Raw genomic sequence first — 19,721 nt, forward strand, 5'->3', positions numbered from 1 at the left:
GAAAGCAAAGCCGCTTCGCCGCGAGCGCTTTCGGGATCGGTAGTTCTTTGGGAAGGGTTTCCCCGCTAGCGGATGGAGAGGCGCGGACTTCGATACCCACAAGGCCATGCGGCCTCCCTAGCCGCAGCCGTAGAGATCCAGGAGAAGCAATGGCTTGGAGAGGCTGTTTTAGGTTGGGGGTGCGGCTGCGGGGCGCTGCCCCGAAGCGAGCCTGGGGGCGCAGAGGGGTTGCCTCCTGCATAGACCGTAAGGCTCCAGAGGGGGGGGGGAGATGGGGTGGGAATTGGGGGGTGGTTGACCTTCCTTATCTTAAAAAAAAAAAAAATCAACTTTTGCAAAGTTGGCTTGTCTAGAGCTGCAGGCGGAAATCCAACAGGTGGTGCTTTCAGCTGGAGAGGGGAGTGCCCCGCTGCGGCCTTTTTCCCTAACCCGAACTCCCCTTGGTTGAGCTGGACTACAGCGCCCATCATCCCCAGACTGCCCTAATGATGGCATTTGTAACCCCAGCATTGGAGGGCGCCAGGTTGGGGAAGGGTCCTTGGGCTGGGAGGAAGGCATTCTTGGCTGGGGGGGGGGAGCTGGGGGTACCCAGGCTTGACAGCTGTTAGCCCAAGGATGGGTAGGAAAAAAGACCCCTGTGGTTATTTCAGGTGCTTCTGCTTTTGCTTCGAATTTATGGGGAAAAGTTAGCCAGGGAGGGGGCAATCTGCCTTTTTTGGGGGTGGGGGGTGGGGGTAGGGAGGGAAAAGCTGCTTCACCTGTTGAATTTCGGCACGGAGTGGGAAGGCTAACTCTGAGGTCCTCGTTGCAGGAGGGACCCCCAGATCTGGTCCCCAGAGCAGGGTTTCATTGTAAAGGGAGAGAGAGCTGGATTTGGGGAAGGTTGGGGTGAAAATCTTAAGGGGCGACTTGCACGAGAGATTGCCTGTGCTGTAAAAAGGGAGAAGGGTGAGAAAGGAGCTCAGAGTAACTCCCCCTTGTTGGAGGGATGTGGGGGGGGGGGAGAGAAGGAAGGAAGGAAGGAAGGAAGGAAGGGAGCATGAGAAAGGGAGGGAGGGAGGGAAGGAAGCAAAAGCAAGAGAAGGGAGGAAGGAAGGGATGGAGGAAGGAATAGAGCATGAGGAAGGAAGGCATAGAGCATGAGGGAGGGAAGGAGAGAGGAAAGGAAGGAAGCAATAGCATGAGAAAGGGAGGGAGGAAGGGATGGAGGAAGGAATAGAGCAGGAGGAAGGAAGGAGGAAAGAAGGAATAGAGCAGGAGGAAGGGAGGGAGGAAGGAAGGAATAGAGCAGGAGGGAGGGAAAGAGGAAGGAAAGGAAGGAATAGAGCAGGAGGAAGGAAGGGAGGAAGGAAGGGAGGAATAAAAGAATACAGCATGAGAGAGGGAAGGAAGGAAAGAAGGAAGGAAGGAAGGAATAGCATGAGAAAGGGAGGGAGGGAGGAAGGAATAGAGCAGGAGGAAGGAAGGGAGGGAAGGAAGGAAGCAAGAGAAAGGGAGGGAGGAAGGAATAGAGCAGAAGGGAGGGAGGAAGGAATAGAGCATGGAGGGAGGGAGGGAGGAAGGTATGAGAAAGGAGAGCAGGATGGGGGTGAAAGAACAAAAAAAAAAAAAGAGTTTGGGGTTCTCTACGGAGATTCTCAATCATCCAAGTCGTGGCTGTCCCAATAGGTGTTTTGTCTTCCAAAACACCTTTGGATTTTCTTGGATGTTTTCTTTGAAAACGTTTTGCTTCTCCTCCAAGAAGTTTCCTCAATTCTCAAGAGTTGGGCTTTCTCTTCCTTTCCTCTCCTCTTCTTCCCCCCCCCCCCTCCAAATTTTCCTTCCCGCTTTCCGCTTTTGCGAGCTGATTCTCTCCTGGCCTTCCCCAGCTGCCCTGGGCCTGACGGAAGAGCAGCAGGAGTTTCAAAAAGTGGCTTTCGACTTTGCTGCCAAGGAGATGGCCCCGCACATGGCTGAGTGGGACGAAAAGGTGAGACGCCTGTTGGTTTTTTTCTCCTTGGGACATCATGCGGACGATTGTACAGTTCACGCCTCCTGCCTTCTCTGCCAAGGTTAAGGAAATTCTTTTCTTGAGCCAGTTTGTGTAAGAAAAAAAAAAAAAGGAACAGTCCTTTTTTACAAACACTTTGAGATGTGTTTGTATACTTACAGTAACAGAGCTAGAAGGGACCTTGGAGGTCATCTAGTCCAACCCCCTGCTTATGCAGGAGACCTATACTAGGGATTCGAACCGCCGAACTGCCAAACCTTTCTGATCGACAAAGCTCAAGTGTCTTTAGCCACTGAGCCACCTAGTCAGGCTTTGCTTTGTGTGAAAATAATCCTCAGAGAGCTCTATGGGGTTAACAGGAGTCTTGGTAGTACAGTGGTCTAAAGCACCCTGTTATTAACACAGCTGCCTGCAATTACTGCTGGTTCGAATCTCTCCAAGGCTCAAGGTTGACTCAGCCTTCCATCCTTTCAAAGGTAGGTAAAATGAGGACCCAGTTTGTGGGGGCAATAAGATGACTTTGTATAAATATACAAATAGTATGAAGGCTATTGCTTAACGCATTGTAAGCCGCCCTGAGTCTCCGGAGAAGGTGGCATATAAATCAAATTTAAAAAAATTTAATTTAAAAAAAAAAAAAGTAGAAGAAAGTGAAGGAATGTAGACATGCGCAGTTAGCTTAAAGATAAGAAACTTGGCAAGCTAGGGTAAGTCTGAATGTCCAAAAATAAATCCAAGAAAAGAAAAGTTTCAGAAGAAAACAGAACACATTGTAAGCCGCCCTGAGTCTCCGGAGAAGGGCGGCATATAAATCAAATTTAAAAAAAAAAAAAAAAAAACAGCAGAAAAATAGATTTTAAATAAATCTTGGAGAATTGCTGCCTGCCCAGAACAGCTACCTGGTCTATACTACCGTGTTTCCCCGAAAATAAGACCCTGTCTTATATTTTTTTTTGAACCCCGAAATAAGTGCTTGGCCTTAGTTTCGGGGAGGTCTTATTATTTTGGGGCATGTGGAGGAAACCAGAGGAAATGGCGAGGACCGGCTGCACACGCGTTTAAATATTTTCAGGGAGGGCTTATTTTAGCACATGTCCTCAAAACCTAATTGGCTTTATTATCAGGGGATGTCTTATTTTCGGGGAAACAGGGTATAAAAAAAGATGTTGAGACTCTAGAAAGAGTGCAGAGAAGAGCAACCAAGGTGATTAGGGGACTGGAGGCTAAAACCTATGAAGAACGGTTGCAGGAACTGGGTATGTCTAGTTTAATGAAGAGAAGGACCAGGGGAGACATGATAGCAGTCTTCCAATATCTCAGGGGCTGCCCCAGAGAAGAGGGAGTCAAGCTAGTCTCCAAAGCACCTGAGGGCAGGACAAGAAGCAATGGGTGGAAACTCACCAAGGAGAGAAGCAACTTAGAACTAAGGAGAAATTTCCTGACAGTGAGAACAATCAACCGATGGAACAGAAGTTGCCTTCAGAAGTTGTGGGAGCTTCATCCCTGGAGGCTTTCAAGAAGAGATTGGAGTGCCATTTGTTAGAAATGGTGTAAGGTGTCCTGCTTGGGCAGAAGGTTGAACGAGATGGTCCAATGGTCTCCTTTGGGTCTACTGACACTACCGGTGGCTTGCCTGGAGTGAATAAGATTCATGAGTCAAGGAAAACTGCCCTACAGGTTGTAAGGAGCCTTGGTGGCGCAGCGGACTAAACTGCTGTTAAAGTAGCACTTAGCTGCCAGTTGCCTGCAATTACTGCGAGTTCAAATCTCACCAGGCTCAAGGTTGACTCAGCCTTCCGTCCTTCCGAGGTAGGTAAAATGAGGACCCGGATTGTAGGGGCAATAAGATGACTTTGTATAAAAAATGAACACCACTTGGGGGGACCGAAAGCCCTACTAAGCAGGTACATACAAAAGTATGAAGGCTGTTGCTTAACGCATTGTAAGCCGCCCTGAGTCTCTGGAGAAGGGCGGCATATAAATTGAATGAATGAATGAATGAAGAAAGAAAGAAAGAAAGAAAGAAAGAAAGAAAGAAAGAAAGAAAGAAGAAAGACACAAACAACTGTGTTACTTTCTTGGTGAAAAGATGCAAGCTGCTTTCTGGTGCCTTCGGGGATTATTTTTGATGGGCCACCGTATTCTACAGTTTTGGGATTTCTTAGTGGTCTCCTTTCCGAGCACAAGGCTGGTCCATCCATGCTTATCTTTTTTTCAAAATCAGTCGAGGTCAACCAGATCACAATAGGTTTCGCAAACCTTATTAAACAAGGCTGGTGTAAGTACATAGTAAGCTCAGTCAATAAATGTTCTTACTCGGTGCAAGGCTAATGCAGCGTTTCTCAACTTTGGATGCTAAAATGGGTGGACTTCAACTCCCAGAATTCCATTGCTGGCTGGGGGATTCTGGGAGTTGAAGTCTACCCAGCTTAAAGTGACCCCCCCCCCCAAAAAAAACTGGGCTAATGCAGGACTTAAGGATCTGAAAGAAAATGAAAAGGGAGACATTGTTTTACGCTCCAAATATTGCTCTCATTTACAACTTTTGTTTTTATAGAGGCTTTCCCTTCCTTGGCATGAAAATTGTCGGGGAAATAACAATTCACAATTTCAATTTGAATGTTTATTCCGTAGCAATGGGAGCTGGATTTAAGCTCTTGCAATTGACGCGGTTCCATTTCCCTCTCGTCTTTGTTACTGACAGGAAATCTTCCCAGTGGAAACACTCCGGAAAGCAGCTCAGCTGGGGTTTGGGGGCATCTACGTGAAGCCAGAGGTGGGGGGCTCTGGACTCTCTCGGCTTGACACCTCCGTCATCTTCGAGGCTCTCTCGACCGGCTGCGTCAGCACCACAGCTTACATCAGCATCCACAAGTGAGTTTCTGCTGTGGGTTCAGCCTCCACATTGGGCCTTCTGGGTACATCCAGCACCCAGGGATTGTCCGGTTGAAGGTATGGAGGGGGTTATACATTTATAATCTGATTTTATTTTATTTTATTTTATTTTATTTTATTTTATTTTATTTTATTTATTTTATTTTATTTATTTATTTTATTTTATTTTATTTATTTTATTTTATTTTATTTTATTTTATTTTATTATTTTATTTATTTTATTTTATTATTTTATTTTATTATTTTATTTTATTTTAATTTATTTTATTATTTTATTATTTTATTTTATTTTATTATTTTATTTTATTTCATTTCATTTCATTTCATTTAAGCCTGCCTTTATGACTTTATAAGTTATTCAAGGCAGTGAATTTATCTAATGCGCCTTTTTTTTCATCCTATTTTCCTCGTTACAACAATCGGGTGAGGTAGGTTGGACTGAGAGAGAGAGAGGGATTGGCCCAAATTTACCCAGTCTCCTTTAATGCTTAAAGCAGGACTAGAACTCACCGTCTCCTGGTGATTGGCCCAAATTCACCCAGCCGGCTTTCATGCCTAAAGGCAGAACTAGAACTCCCAGTCTCCTGATGATTGGCCCAAAATCACCCAGCCGGCTTTCATGCCTAAAGTGAGACTAGAACTCCCAGTCTCCTGGTGATTGGCCCAAAATCACCCAGCCAGCTTTCATATCTAAGGCAGGACTAAAATTCCCAGTCTCCTGGTGATTGGCCCAAAATCACCCAGTCAGCTTTCATATCTAAGGCAGGACTAGAACTCCCAGTCTCCTGGTGATTGGCCCAAAATCACCCAGCCGGCTTTCATGCCTAAAGTGAGACTAGAACTCCCAGTCTCCTGGTGATTGACCCAAAATCACCCAGCCGGCTTTCATGCCTACTGTGAGACTAGAACTCCCAGTGTCCTAGTGATTGGCCCAAAGTCACTCAGCCGGCTTTCATGCCTAAAGACAGAACTAGAACTCCCAGTCTCCTGGTGATTGGCCCAAAATCACCCAGTCAGCTTTCATATCTAAGGCAGGACTAGAACTCCCAGTCTCCTGATGATTGGCCCAAAATCACCAAGCCAGTTTTCATGCCTAAGGTGAGACTAGAACTCCCAGTCTCCTGGTGATTGGCCCAAAATCACCCAGCCAGCTTTCATATCTAAGGCAGGACTAAAACTCCCAGTCTCCTGGTGATTGGCCCAAAATCACCCAGCCAGCTTTCATATCTAAGGCAGGACTAAAACTCCCAGTCTCCTGGTGATTGGCCCAAAATCACCAAGCCAGTTTTCATGCCTAAAGTGAGACTAGAACTCCCAGTCTCCTGGTGATTGACCCAAAATCACCCAGCCGGCTTTCATGCCTACTGTGAGACTAGAACTCCCAGTGTCCTAGTGATTGGCCCAAAGTCACTCAGCCGGCTTTCATGCCTAAAGACAGAACTAGAACTCCCAGTCTCCTGGTGATTGGCCCAAAATCACCCAGTCAGCTTTCATGCCTAAAGTGAGACTAGAACTCACCGTCTCCAGGTTTCTAACCTGATGCCTTAACTACTAACTGGATCTGTAATGGATGACTCCATAACCCGTAACTCTCTCCTCCCGCTGCAGCATGTGTGCTTGGATGATCGACACTTTTGGGAACGAGGAACAGAGGCTGAAATTCTGCCCTTCCCTTTGCAGCATGGAAAAATTTGCCTCTTATTGCCTGACAGAGCCAGGTGAGACAACTGTGTCCCTTTGGGACTCTTGGAAATTGTTATAAAATCGGCCAATTGTTATAACAGTGCTGTGGATCCACACTGGGATTACAGGGATGCGGTGGCTCAGCGGCTAAGACGCTGAGCTTGTCGATCAAAATGTCGACAGTTCAGCGGTTCGAATCCCTAGCGCGGCGTAACGGGGTGAGCTCCCGTTCCTTGTCCCAGCTTCTGCCAACCTAGCAGTTCGAAAGCAGGTAAAAAATGCAAGTAGAAAAATAGGGACCATTTTGGTGGGAAGGGAACAGCGTTCCGTGCGCCTTTGGCGTTGAGTCATGCCGGCCACATGACCACGGAGACGTCTTCGGACAGCGCTGGCTCTTCGGCTTTGAAACAGAGATGAGCACCGCCGCCTAGAGTCAAGAACGACTAGCACATATGTGCGAGGGGAACCTTTACCTTTACATAAAGATCCGGGTTCGAATCCAGAGGTGATCCTTCCACTTTCAGATGGAGGGTGATGATGATGATGGAACTGAGGATAAGAGAGACTCTTCCTGGGAGAGCTTCGAATCGACGGGCGATGGGAGGGAAAAGGGGAACCGGAGCAGGCGTTTCCTAATGAAAATATTCTGAATTATCACTTTGTCACTAGGAAGCGGAAGTGATGCGGCTTCGTTACTAACTTCGGCTAAGAAACGCGGAGACGCGTATATCCTCAACGGCTCCAAGGTATCCTTCTCCCTCTCTGACAGAACCACTGTGAAGAATTCTGGAAGTTTCTTTTCTAATTAACCCACGTATTAAAACTGTGAACTGTAACTTATGCCTCTTCAGACAGGTGGTCCTCGACTTACAACAGTTTGTTTAGTGACTGTTCGAAGTTACAACAGTACGGAAAAAAGAGACTTATGGCCCCTTTTCACAGTTACAACCATTGCAGCTTCCCTATGGTCATACTTGCCAAGTAACTCGTATTTATGACGATTATGACGGTCACACGATCCCCATTTTTGCCGACCTCCTGACCAGTGAAGTCAACGGGGGAAGGCAGATTCACTTAACAACCGTGTTACCAAGAACAGCAGTGATTCGAGGTTGTAAAATGGGTAAAATTCGCTGAACAACCTGTCTCGCTTAGCAACATAAATTTTGGCTCTGTTGTCGTAAGTCGAGGACTACCTGGAAAAGGGATAGGTGGAAAAGGGGCTACCGCATCCTTTCTGATGTTCCTTCACCAGAGAAACTAACAGAGCAACCAACCTCCTACAACAACTCCTCCAATGAACGGTTGCAGGAACTGGGCACGGCTAGTCTAGTGAAGAGAAGGACCAGGGGAGACATGATAGGAGTCTTCCAATATTTGAGGGGCTGCCACAGAGAGGAGGGGGTCAAGCTATTTTCCAAAGCACCTGAAGGCCAGACAAGGAATAATGGATGGAAACTGATCAAGGAGAGGTTCAACCTGGAAATGCGGAGGAATTTTCTGACAGAGAGAACAATCAACCCTTGGAACAGAAATTGCCTTTGGAAGTTGTGGGAGCTTCATCACTGGAAGCTTTCAAGAAGAGACTGGATTGCCATCTGTCAGAAATGGTGAAGGGTCTCCTGCTTGGGTGGGGGGTTGGACTAGATGACCTACAAGGTCCCTTCCAACTCTGTTAATCTGTAAAGGATATTGAGGCTCTAGAAAGAGTGCAGAGAAGAGCAACCAAGATGATTAAGGGACTGGAGGATAAAACATACGATGAACGGTTGCAGGAACTGGGCAGGGCTAGTCTAGGGAAGAGAAGGACCAGGGGAGACAGGATAGCAGTCTTCCAATATTTGAGGGGCTGCCACAGAGAGAAGGAAGGGGGTCAAGCTATTTTCCAAGGCACCTGAAGGGCCAGACAAGGAATAATGGATGGAAACTGACCAAGGAGAGATTCAACCTGGAAATAAGGAGAAATTTCCTGACAGGGAGAACAATCAACCGATGGAACAGAAGTTGCCTTCAGAAGTTGTGGGAGCTTCATCACTGGAGGCTTTCCAGAAGAGACTGGACTGCCATCTTTCAGAAATGGTGTAGGGTCCCCTGCTTGGGCGGAGGGTTGGACTAGATGACCTACAAGGTCCCTTCACACTCTGTTAATCTGTTAACTTCTGCTCCTCTTCTCCCAGGCTTTCATCAGCGGTGGTGGCGCCGCCGACCTCTACGTGGTGATGTGCCGCACGGGCGGGGCAGGCCCGAAGGGCATCTCCTGCCTGGTGCTGGAGAAAGGAACTCCCGGCTTGAGTTTTGGCAAAAAGGAGAAGAAAGTAAGAGCCGGTGGGTTGTCTCCTATGTCCCGGGTTGAGTTGGGGGCCACCTGGAGCGTCAAAGAACGGTGCCTGTTTTCCTGCAGGTGGGTTGGAATTCGCAACCGACCCGGGCGGTCATCTTCGAAGACTGCGCCGTTCCGGTGGCCAACCGGCTAGGAGAGGAAGGCCACGGGTTCAACATCGCCATGCAGGGCCTCAACGGAGGGAGAATTAATATCGGTAAGGAAGGTGTTATGGGGTTACCGACCAGAGTCGGATGGAATGTGTGGTTCAGAGGCTGTGTTCGGTTTCTTCTCCAGCATCCTGTTCCTTGGGGGCCGCCCACGCTTCGGTTCTCCTGGCCCGAGAGCATCTTAATGTCCGCAGACAATTCGGGGAGGTCTTGGCCACCAATCAGGTGCGTTTTCTGTGGGATCCTTAAACATCTGCCTGGGGCAGGGGTGGGCAACTGTGGCCCTTTTACAACCTGTGGACTTCAACTCCCACAATTCCCGAGACAGCTTGGCTTAACTCATTCTCAGCGTCGTCCAAACTAAATTAAAGCAAACTCTCCATCACACCAATTCTTCAGTCTAATCACCAACCTTGGTATAATTAGGCAAATTGCCAAAGGGTTCTCTTGGCGAAAGTTCAAAAGCAGAAGACGCCGACAAGAGATAAGTGCAGCAAGACTATCAACGTTGTTTTCCGACAAAGAGCCCAAGAGGGAGGGGCCAATCATCTCTTGGCTTTACTCCCGAGTCGTCCTCTTTGCTGTAGCTGCTCCTGCCTTCTGGCAGCTGTTCTCATACGTGCACTAGGAACAGGCTCCTCCTGTTCCTCTGCCTCTCTACTGTCAGTCTCTGGAGGCTACGAAGTCCGCACATCACTCCCCGATGGCCCTGGCCCCATCTCTGCCTCCGACGCAGAGCCCTCATCCGGGCCTTCCCTGGTCCCCAGGACTGGCCCATGTTTTAACTGCTTCCTCTTTCTCCTTGTCAGTATCTCCAGTTCCAGCTGGCTCAGATGGCGACCCGGTTAGTGGCAGCTCGTCTGATGGTGCGCAACGCCGCCCGAGCTCTGCAGGAACAGCGGAATGATGCTGTCGCTCTGTGCTCCATGGCCAAGCTCTTTGCCACAGACGAGTGCTTTGATGTATGTAAAACCCTTTATGGAGGGGGCAGAATAGGACTAGTGAACTATGACCCGATGGCCTAGAGGTGGAGCTCTTGCCTCACAATCAGGAGGTTGTGAGTTCGATCCTAGGTAGAGGCAGATGTAGGGTCTCCTGCTTGGGCAGGGGGTTGGACTCGATGACCTGCAAGGACCCTTCCAACTCTGTTAAACCTGTTACCTGTTAAGCGATAGCCCTTAGACTTATATACCGCTTCACAGTGCTTTACAGCCCTCTCTGAGCGGTTTACAGAGTTAGGGAGGGATGGAAGGAAGGAAGGAAGATAGCAATAGTAGTTAGACTTATATACCACTTCACAGTGCTTTACAGCCCTCTCTAAGCGGTTTACAGAGTCAGCCTCTTGCCCCCAACAATCTGGGTCCTCATTTTACCCACCTCGGAAGGATGGAAGGCTGAGTTAACCTTTAGCCGGTCAGAATCGATCTCCTGATAATTGGCAGAATTAGCCTGCAATACTGCATTCTAATCACAGGGAGAGAGGGAGGGAGAAAGGAAAGGGAAGGGAAGAAGGAAAGGAAAGGAAAGGAAAGGAAAGGAAAGGAAAGGAAAGGAAAGGAAAGGAAAGGAAAGGAAAGGAAAGGAAAGGAAAGGAAAGAAGGAAGGAAGATAGCAATAGCACTTAGACTTATATAATGCTTCACAGTGTTTTTACAGCCCTCTCTACGTGGTTTACAGAGTCAGCATATTGTCCCCAACAATCTGGGTCCTCATTTTACCAACCTCGGAAGGATGGAAGGCTGAGTCAACCTTTAGCCGGTCAGAATCGATCTCCTGGTAATTGGCAGAATTAGCTTGCAATACTGCATTCTAACCACAGGGAGAGAGGGAGGGAGGAAGGAAAGGGAAGGGAAGAAGGAAAGGAAAGGAAAGGAAAGGAAAGGAAAGGAAAGGAAAGGAAAGGAAAGGAAAGGAAGGAAGATAGCAATAGCACTTAGACTTATATAATGCTTCACAGTGTTTTTACAGCCCTCTCTACGTGGTTTACAGAGTCAGCATATTGTCCCGAACAATCTGGGTCCTCATTTTACCAACCTCAGAAGGATGGAAGGCTGAGTCAACCTTTAGCCGGTCAGAATCAAACTCCTGGTAATTGGCAGAATTAGCTTGCAATACTGCATTCTAACCACAGGGAGAGAGGGAGGGAGGAAGGAAAGGGAAGGGAAGAAGGAAAGGAAAGGAAAGGAAAGGAAAGGAAAGGAAGGAAGATAGCAATAGCACTTAGACTTATATAATGCTTCACAGTGTTTTTACAGCCCTCTCTACGTGGTTTACAGAGTCAGCATATTGTCCCGAACAATCTGGGTCCTCATTTTACCAACCTCAGAAGGATGGAAGGCTGAGTCAACCTTTAGCCGGTCAGAATCAAACTCCTGGTAATTGGCAGAATTAGCTTGCAATACTGCATTCTAACCACAGAGAGGGAGGGAGGGAGAAAGGAAAGGAAAGGAAAGAAGGAAAGGAAAGGAAAGGAAAAGAAAGGAAAGGGGAAGGAAGGAAGGAAGGAAGGAAGGAAGGAAGGAAGGAAGGAAGGAAGGAAGGAAGGAAGATAGATAGCAATATCACTTAGAGTGATGAGATTTGAACCGCCAACTTGCAGGCAGCCGGCAGTCAGCAGAAATAGCCTGCAGTACTGCACTCTGACCACTGCGCCACTTATGGCTCTTAGAATCTTGAAATGAAATCTACACGTTGGATTTTAAGGTTGTCCATCAAGGCTGAGCATTCTGAGGTTGTTTCTGTTGTGCTTCCTCTCCAAAAGAGCCCAGGGTGTCATTTGAGAAGAAATGCAGCGCGCCTCCCAAAAGTCGCTTTCACCATTATTAATTTTATTAATTAATATTTAATTTGTTATTGAGATTATTAATTGCGAGATTAATTCATGAATGGAATAGTTTGCCTCCTGGGGGTTGTGGACGCTCCATCATTGGAAGTTTTGAAAAATAGACAGGACAACGCTTTGACCAGGATTGGTATAAGGCAGGGGTCAGCAACCTGCGGCTCTGGAGCCGCATGTGGCTCTTTCACCCCTCTGCTGCGGCTCCCTGTCACTCAAAATATCAGTCACAGCTGGCAATGTGTGACACTCGCTGGCACGGGATTTATTGAGCTTTTCAAACCCCGGTAGAGGCTGTCAGAGCGGCAATCAGCCCCGTTACCTTGCCTGGGGTAATTGCCCTCAATTAGCGTTGGATTGTGGCGTTCTCCTTGTGTATACTTTGAAAAATAAACCGAAATACATTTTCTAATTAAACTCATATTTATTGTAAAGAAAATAAAACATCTCACTATCTAAATTAGTTACATTTTGGCAAAGATCCCGGCCACCTCTTCTTGGCCGGACCTCTCCTGGCAGGAGAACAAAAAAAGAGTAGAAGAAAGTGAAGGAATGTAGACATGCGCAGTTAGCTTAAAGATAAGAAACTTGGCAAGCTACGGTAAGTCTGAATGTCCAAAAATAAATCCAAGAAAAGAAAAGTTTCAGAAGAAAACAGAACATTTAATTCAACTACAGATGCTAGTTTTCTGGCCGCTCAAGAAATAGTCAGGCACAGGAAGGGTTTTGTGGCTCCCGGTGTTTTCTTTTCTGTGGGAAACAGGTCCAAATGGCTCTTTGAGTGTTTAAGGTTGCAGACCCCTGGTATAAGGTTTTCTGACTTCTGCAGTGGGTTGGACTAGAGCAGTGATGGCTAACCTTTTTGCCGTCTGGGCCAAAAGTGGGGGGAGCGCGGGGGTCACGTGTGCGCATGCCCACACCCATAATTCAATGTGCCACACATTTGCGTGCGACCCCCCCCCACACACACGCTCCCCACGCTTTTGGCATGTGATGGCACGGTGGGCCCAGTAGGCCTGTTTTTCACTCTCTTCAGGCTCCAGAACCTTTCTAGGAGCCTGGGGAGGGCAAAAACAGCCTTCCCCACCCCGAGGCCCACCGGAGGCCGGAAACAGCCTGTTTGCCGACTTCCAGTGGGCCCGGAAGGCCCGAAAATCGGAGCTGAGTTAGGGCAACGCTCGCGTGCCCACCGATATGGCTACGTATGCCACAGGTGGCACGCGTGCCATAGGTTTACCATCACGGGACTAGAAGACCTCTGAGTTCCTTTCCAGCCCTGTGGGATTCTCTTGTTATCCTACAAAGTCCTTCATTTGGCCACTAGAGGGCGGTCTTGCCCTTTCATTGACAAATGCACACACTTAAGGGTCGGAATGCTGTGTCCGCCCATTGTAAACTACAACTCCCAGAATTCCTGAAAATTGTCCATCCAGAATAGGATTCAGGAACATCTGGACAGCCATCCCATCCCCATTTCTGGAGAAAAAAAGAGAAAAGTCTGAAAAATGATTGCCTTGTGCTACACCTACACGGTTAAAACAACGACATCGAACTGTGGAGCTGCGTGCATTGCAGAGTTTCAGAAATTAGTTAAAAGTGAGCCTCGGCTTGCAACCAATTTGTTTAGTGACGGAGGTTGCAACAGCACTGGGGGGAAAAAAAGATTAATGACCGGTCCTTGCACTTACAACCGTTTGACCATCCCTACTGTTAAAATGAACAAAATTAGGAGGCTTGTCAATCTTGACGTTTGTGGCGTCCAGAGCTCCTTTGATCATCATGGGAGACCTTCCAAGATGTCTCTGATCAGAAAAATCAATGGGGGGGAGCCATATTCACTTAATGACTGCCAAATTCATTTAATGTAGAGTGGTTCGCTTAAGAACCATGGCCAAAAAAAGGGTCATAAAATTGGGTGCGACACGCTCACCAGCACAGTGCTTTGTTGTTGTTATTTGTGAAGTCATGTCCGACCCATCGCGACCCCATGGACAACGTTCCTCCAGGCCTCCCTGTCCTCTACCATCCTCTGGAGTCCATTGAAGCTCACGCCGACTGCTTCAGTGACTCCATCCAGCCACCTCCTTTTCTATCGTCCCCTTCTTCTTTTGCCCTCAATCGTTCCCATCATTAGGCTCTTCTCCAGTGAGTCCTTCCTTCTCATTAGGTGGCCAAAGTATTTGAGTTTCATCTTCAGGATCTGGCCTTCTAAAGAGCAGCCAGGGTTGATCTCCTCTAGGACTGACCGATTGGATGGCCTTGCAGTCCAAGGGACTTGCAGGAATCTTCTCCAGCACCAGAGTTCAAAGTCTTCAATTCTTTGGTGCTCAGCCTTCCTTATGGTCCAACTTTCACAGCCATCCATTGCAACTGGGAAAACCATCGCCTTGACTATACACACTTTTGTTGGCAGGGTGATGTCTCTGCTTTTTAGTATGCTGTCTAGATTTGCCATAGCTTTCCTCCCCAGGAGCAGGCGTCTTTTTATTTCTTGGCTGCAGTCCCCATCTGCGGTGATCTTGGAGCCCAGAAAAATAAAACCTGTCACTACCTCCATTTCTTCCCCATCTATTTGCCAGGAATTGAGAGGGCCAGATGCCATGATCTTAGTTTTCTTAATGTTGAGTTTCAAGCCAACTTTTGCACTCTCCTTCTTCACCCGTATCAAGAGGCTCTTTAGTTCCTCTTCGCTTTCTGCCATGAGAGTGGTATCATCTGCATATCTGAGGTTGTTGATATTTCTCCTGGCAAACTTAGCAATGGAAATGCTATATCCTGTATTTTGCTCTGTGAAGTCGGGGGGGCGGGGGAGAGAGAAGGGAAAGGGTGGGGGGAGGAAGGGGAGGGGAAATTTGTTTGTAAAAATATTTTAAAACTTTTCAATAAAAAAAAAAAGAAGAAAAGAAATTGCTAATTGCCAGGTGTGTTTGTTAAGTTAAGTTACCTGTATATTCGCACAGCTTCGTTGTCAGCTTTGTCCGTCTCAGCATGCTTTTCCCTCCTAAGTTTCTAGGCCCTGGCGTGCTCTTCTTGGAAAGAAAAAAAGATTTTTTTTTCTCACTCCTGAGTTTTCACTGGGTTTCTCTTCCTCTTCCTCGTAGATCTGCAATCAAGCTCTGCAGATGCATGGCGGCTACGGCTACCTGAAGGATTACGCCGTGCAACAGTTCGTGCGGGACATCAGAGTGCATCAGATTTTGGAAGGTAGGTTGTCCCAGGCAGTTCCTAGGAGTTCAGCCCTTGCTGTTCACACACACAGGTGCTGTGGGTGGGATTCACACAACCTTGCCCACTCTTGTTGGCATCTCCCTGATGTATGTTCTGACCTAGGCTTCCCAAGAGCATGAAGCAGACTCCTTGTCCTGACAAAAAAAACCCCTTTTTGTTAAGTTACTGTGAATTCTTCTCATTCACATCCAGCGAAGTCTTTCAAGGGAGAATTTACAGTCACAGACCTTATCTGGCTTGGAGAGCTGCCAGGCCGATATCTTCAAAACTTGGCAAGGAGTCTCGGAGAGTCACGAACCAATTAACAGAACTAATTGTCTCCTGCAAACTCCACTCCCCTTTCACTCCTCTTTTATTCCCTCTGGGAGGGGCCATTCATTGTCCACCTGTGGCCTTACTCCCGAGTCGGCCCTTGTCCCTTAGCTGTTCCCTTCGTCTGGCAACTCTCACAATGGGAACAGGCTCCAGCTGTTTGTCTGCCTCACTGATGTCTGACTCCGAAGGCAGCTGATAACTGTCCGACGGCCCTGGCCCCCTCTCTGCCTCGGACGCAGAGTCCTCGTCAGAGCCTTCCCCGGACTCCAGGACTGGCCCATGTTCCTCCCCAACCTTCTCACTGTCTGAATCTGATGCCAGATCCGCTGGCCGCTGGCAGGCCACAACAATGTATACCAAGTCCAGTTAAATTAGTCTGCTGAGCCACGGGCCTGGTGGCTCAGCAGACTAATAGTATTGTGATTAACACCAGCTGCCTGCAATTACTGTAAGTTCGAATCTCAGCAGGCTCAAGGTTGACTCAGCTTTCCATCCTTTCTAAGGTAGGTAAATTGAGGACCCAGTTTGTGGGGGCAATAAGCTGACTTTGTATAAATATACAAAAGTATGAAGGCTATTGCTTAACGCATTGTAAGCCGCCCTGAGTCTCCGGAGAAGGGCGGCATATAAATCAATTTTTTTTAAAAAAAATACAACCTGAGTTATATATTGGACTGATGGTCCAGTAGCTGCTCTCAGTTCTCGATCAAGTCCTTGGCACAATAGTTGTTTTGTGTGACTTGAGAAAACATGCTTGAAAAGTGCTGCTACTAATTATGCACAGAGAGACAGAAGGAGGGAGGGAGAGTGAGAGAGAGAGAGAGGAGAGAGTAGCAAAGGCCAGGCCAATAAACCAGTCAAAAAGAAAAACTAAAGTAAAAATAGCAAATTCCTAAGTGTAGTAAATTCCCAAATGCGATAATGTTTTCTCTGATGTTTGCAAATTGTCACATACCGTGAGAGTTTGTGAACATCAGAGAAAATGTAATTTGGGAATTTACTGTATTTAAAAACTTACTATTTTTGGTTTACCTGTACTTAGGAATTTCCCCATTTCTGTATTTCGGTCAGGTGAGTGACGGTTTAGAAGAAAATTGGAACATTGAATGCAGTTTATATATTTGAATTGGATTACAGGTTTTAGCAACCGGTTAAAGTTACAATGGAGACCCCAAAAAGGGGCTTACGCAGTGATGGGTTTCAAAAAATTTTATTACCGGTTCTGGGGGTGTGGTTTGGTGGGCGTGGCATGGTTTGGTGGGCGTGGCTTGGTGGGCATGGCAGGGGAAGGATACTGTAAAATCTCCATTCCCTCCCCACTCCAGGGGAAGGTTACTGCAAAATCCCCATTTCCTCCTGATCAGCTGGGACTCGGGAGGCAGAGAATAGATGGGGGCGGGGCCAGTCAAAATTTTCACTACCGGTTCTCTGAACTACTCAAAATTTCTGCTACCGGTTCTCCAGAACCTGTCAGAACCCGCTGAATAGCACCCCTGATTGAAGCTCCCATTTCTTAGGATGCTAAATGGGGATTCCCTGCCGATTGGTACCTCTTCTGAATCCGAGCCATTCTGCAGTTTTGGCTAACTTAACACACCCATCTCTTGTTTTCCTTTTTGTGGACTGCAGGGACCAATGAAATCATGAAGATGATCATAGCCAGGTCTCTGTTACAGGCATGAGTGTCCAGAGCTGGTCATCGGCCTCAGTGTGCTACAAGCTGCCTTTGGGGACAAAGGAGAACACGATGCATTTTTCTCATCCCGTCTCCTTGACCTAAACTCCAGATTTTGCAACAGGCACAGCCTGGCAGAGCTGCAAAGGCACGACAAAGGCGGGCTGGTCTCAATAGATCCCTTTGTCCACAAAATGCCAACGCTGAACATCTGCATGTGGGAGTTTTGCATCAGCCTTCCATCATCACGAGTTCCCGCATCCCAACAGCATCTGGGAAGAATCGGATCCCTTCTGGATTTCGCTTAGGCTGGGAAACCCGCTCATTTTCATATTTCTCTCCAGAAAAAGGGAGAGTTGTTTGCCAAAGGAGACAAAAATCTCTCTCTTATTTTTTTTTTTTCTCAATCTTTTAACACGGAAAGTCTTGCCGTGCTCTTAGTAAGTCGATTTTCAGCATCGTGATGGTAGGAACCTGATATTTTTCTCCCCCCTAACTTTTTGCCGTCATCTGTAGAGATTCTCAGTCATCCAGGTCAGGTTGTCCCAAAGGTGCTTTCTCTGGAAAAAAAACCTTTCTTGTTTTTTCTTTTGAAGATGTTTCGATTCTCATCCAAGAAGCTTCTTCAGTTCTGAGTGGATAGTGGGGAATGGAAAGATTTATATTCCTTGCAGACAGCTGGTCATTTGCATCCTTTTAGAGGGTCATCGAAGCACTCGGAGGTTTATCTGTGTCCTCAGGGTCATGCTTCCTGTAGTCTGCATTTTTTTCCTCTGGAAATCCATTCCTCTTTCGTGCGTCAAGGTTCCTAAAAAAGGATGCAAATATCCAACTGTCTGCAAGGAATATAAATCCTTCCATTCCCCACTATCCTCTCAGAGCTCAAGAAGCTTCTTGGATGAAAAGCGAAACGTCTTCAAAGAAAAAAAAAATAAGAAAATGTTTTTGGCCACAGAAAAGCCAAAAATGAACTTGTTTCCTTTTTTGTGTGTGTGTGTCAGAAGCATCACAATTAAAATAAGACGTACTATATCCCACACACAATTGAAAATATAAAATCACAAGATTAAAATATTACAAGCTTAAATGAATCTCGCCCACAGTGAACTGCAAATCGCGGATTATTTCCTTCCGAATGTTGGAATCAATAAATGCCTCGTGATTTCTTGTCTTTTGCATCTGCTCGATTTTGGCTTGTTTAGGGTGAAGGATTTTATCCCGCCTTCTTGAGGCTTGCAAACGAGAACTGGCTTTTGAATCCATCGTTGTCTATTTATATTATTATTATCTCTTTTATTCATGAAACTCAGTCAACTGAACATTCAAAAATGCGTCACAAATACCATTGACTGGTGCTAATAGTTGATACGCATTGCTGCCAGCGTCCTAGGGATCAACCAAGTACCTTCTTAAGATGTACAATGTTCTGAGTAGCACAGTTTTTTTGCAGTTCTGCTGGTGTGATTGAAGGAAGCTGCAATTTCTTCATGTATCATATAAAATTCTTGGACATGGTACCAAGTGGCCCGATGACAGTGGGTATCACTGTTATATGTTTCATCTGTAATCGCGTAGTTTCGATGGCCAGGTTGCCATATGACGTGATTTTTTTCCCCGTTCTTTTTCTTCGATTCTGGCATCTCCTGGTACAGCGATATCAATAAATTGCACCATTTGGTTTTCAACAACTGTGATTATTATTATTATTTGGGAAATTTATATTGCCGCCTATTCGCATATGGCCACTCAAGGCAGTTTATAAGAATATAAAAACCTCATATAAAAAACAATAAAACTACCGTGTTTCCCCGAAAATAAGACCCTGTCTTATATTTTTTTGAACCCTGAAATAAGTGCTTGGCCTTATTGGCATGCACTCAAAAGCCCGATTGGGCTTATTATCAGGTCGCAAAAGGGGATCGCGTGACCTTGGGATACAGAAACGGTCATAAAGATGAATCCATGGCCAAGCATCTGAATTTTGATCACACGATCGTGGGGATGCTACAAAAGGGGTAACTGAAAAAGGGTCCAAAGTCATTTTTTTTCAGCGCCGATGTAACTTTTGAATGGTCACTAAATGAACTGTCGTCGAGGACTACCTGTACTGTATGAAATTTTTTTTGTAGATGTGTATCTAGATTGTTGGGGGCAAATATGCTGACTCTGTAAACCGCTCAGAGAGGGCTATAAAGCACTGTGAAGCAGTATATAAGTCTAAGTGCTATTGCTATACATGTATGGCATATGTATAATTGTTTTTTTTTTTTTGAAGATGTAATTGCTTTTTTAAGGAGTATACACACAAAACTAATACGAAATAAGAAGAGGAAAATAAAATCAAAGAAAAGTGCAAGAAGAAAATAAACGAGAGAGAGAAATTTATGCGCTTGACGATTTGATAGGAGGGATTGGACATATAGAATTAGGGATATAATATACATGCATATATATATATGTGTGTATAAACATATATTTATTTATTTATTTATTTATTTTAATTTGTATACCGGCCTTCTCCAGCAGGACTCGGCGGTGAACAGCCAGAATAAAACAGAACATACAAAATTTAAAAACAGTTTAAAAAATAATTAAATATTTACGTGTGT

At 46.3% G+C, this 19,721-nt stretch overlaps 1 protein-coding gene across 1 annotated transcript; it reads left to right on the top strand.

The window, feature by feature from the left end:
• The first annotated feature begins 29 nt into the window (after positions 1-29).
• ACAD8 (acyl-CoA dehydrogenase family member 8) lies at positions 30-18,927 on the top strand. Its single transcript, XM_087875671.1, has 11 exons — positions 30-246; positions 1,869-1,969; positions 4,695-4,864; positions 6,494-6,603; positions 7,238-7,314; positions 8,746-8,883; positions 8,970-9,105; positions 9,186-9,283; positions 9,868-10,020; positions 14,996-15,098; positions 17,067-18,927. The coding sequence occupies exons 1-11, from the start codon at positions 150-152 to the stop codon at positions 17,117-17,119; spliced, it is 1,236 nt and encodes a 411-aa protein (XP_087731797.1). The 5' UTR covers positions 30-149; the 3' UTR covers positions 17,120-18,927.
• Positions 18,928-19,721: the final 794 nt, after the last annotated feature.

Source organism: Pantherophis guttatus, chromosome 9 (assembly GCF_059756535.1).
Source record: "Pantherophis guttatus breed Tessera chromosome 9, ASM5975653v1, whole genome shotgun sequence".
Lineage (NCBI taxonomy): Eukaryota > Metazoa > Chordata > Lepidosauria > Squamata > Colubridae > Pantherophis > Pantherophis guttatus.

What these genes read in the sequence shown, in the direction of transcription:
- ACAD8 (XM_087875671.1), top strand. Translation starts at nt 150, where the DNA reads ATGGCTTGGAGAGGCTGTTTTAGGTTGGGGGTGCGGCTGCGGGGCGCT. An exon ending in GCTTACATCAGCATCCACAA is followed by an intron (nt 4,865 to 6,493) that starts GTGAGTTTCTGC and finishes CTCCCGCTGCAG; the next exon opens with CATGTGTGCTTGGATGATCG. An exon ending in CGGAGGGAGAATTAATATCG is followed by an intron (nt 9,106 to 9,185) that starts GTAAGGAAGGTG and finishes TTTCTTCTCCAG; the next exon opens with CATCCTGTTCCTTGGGGGCC.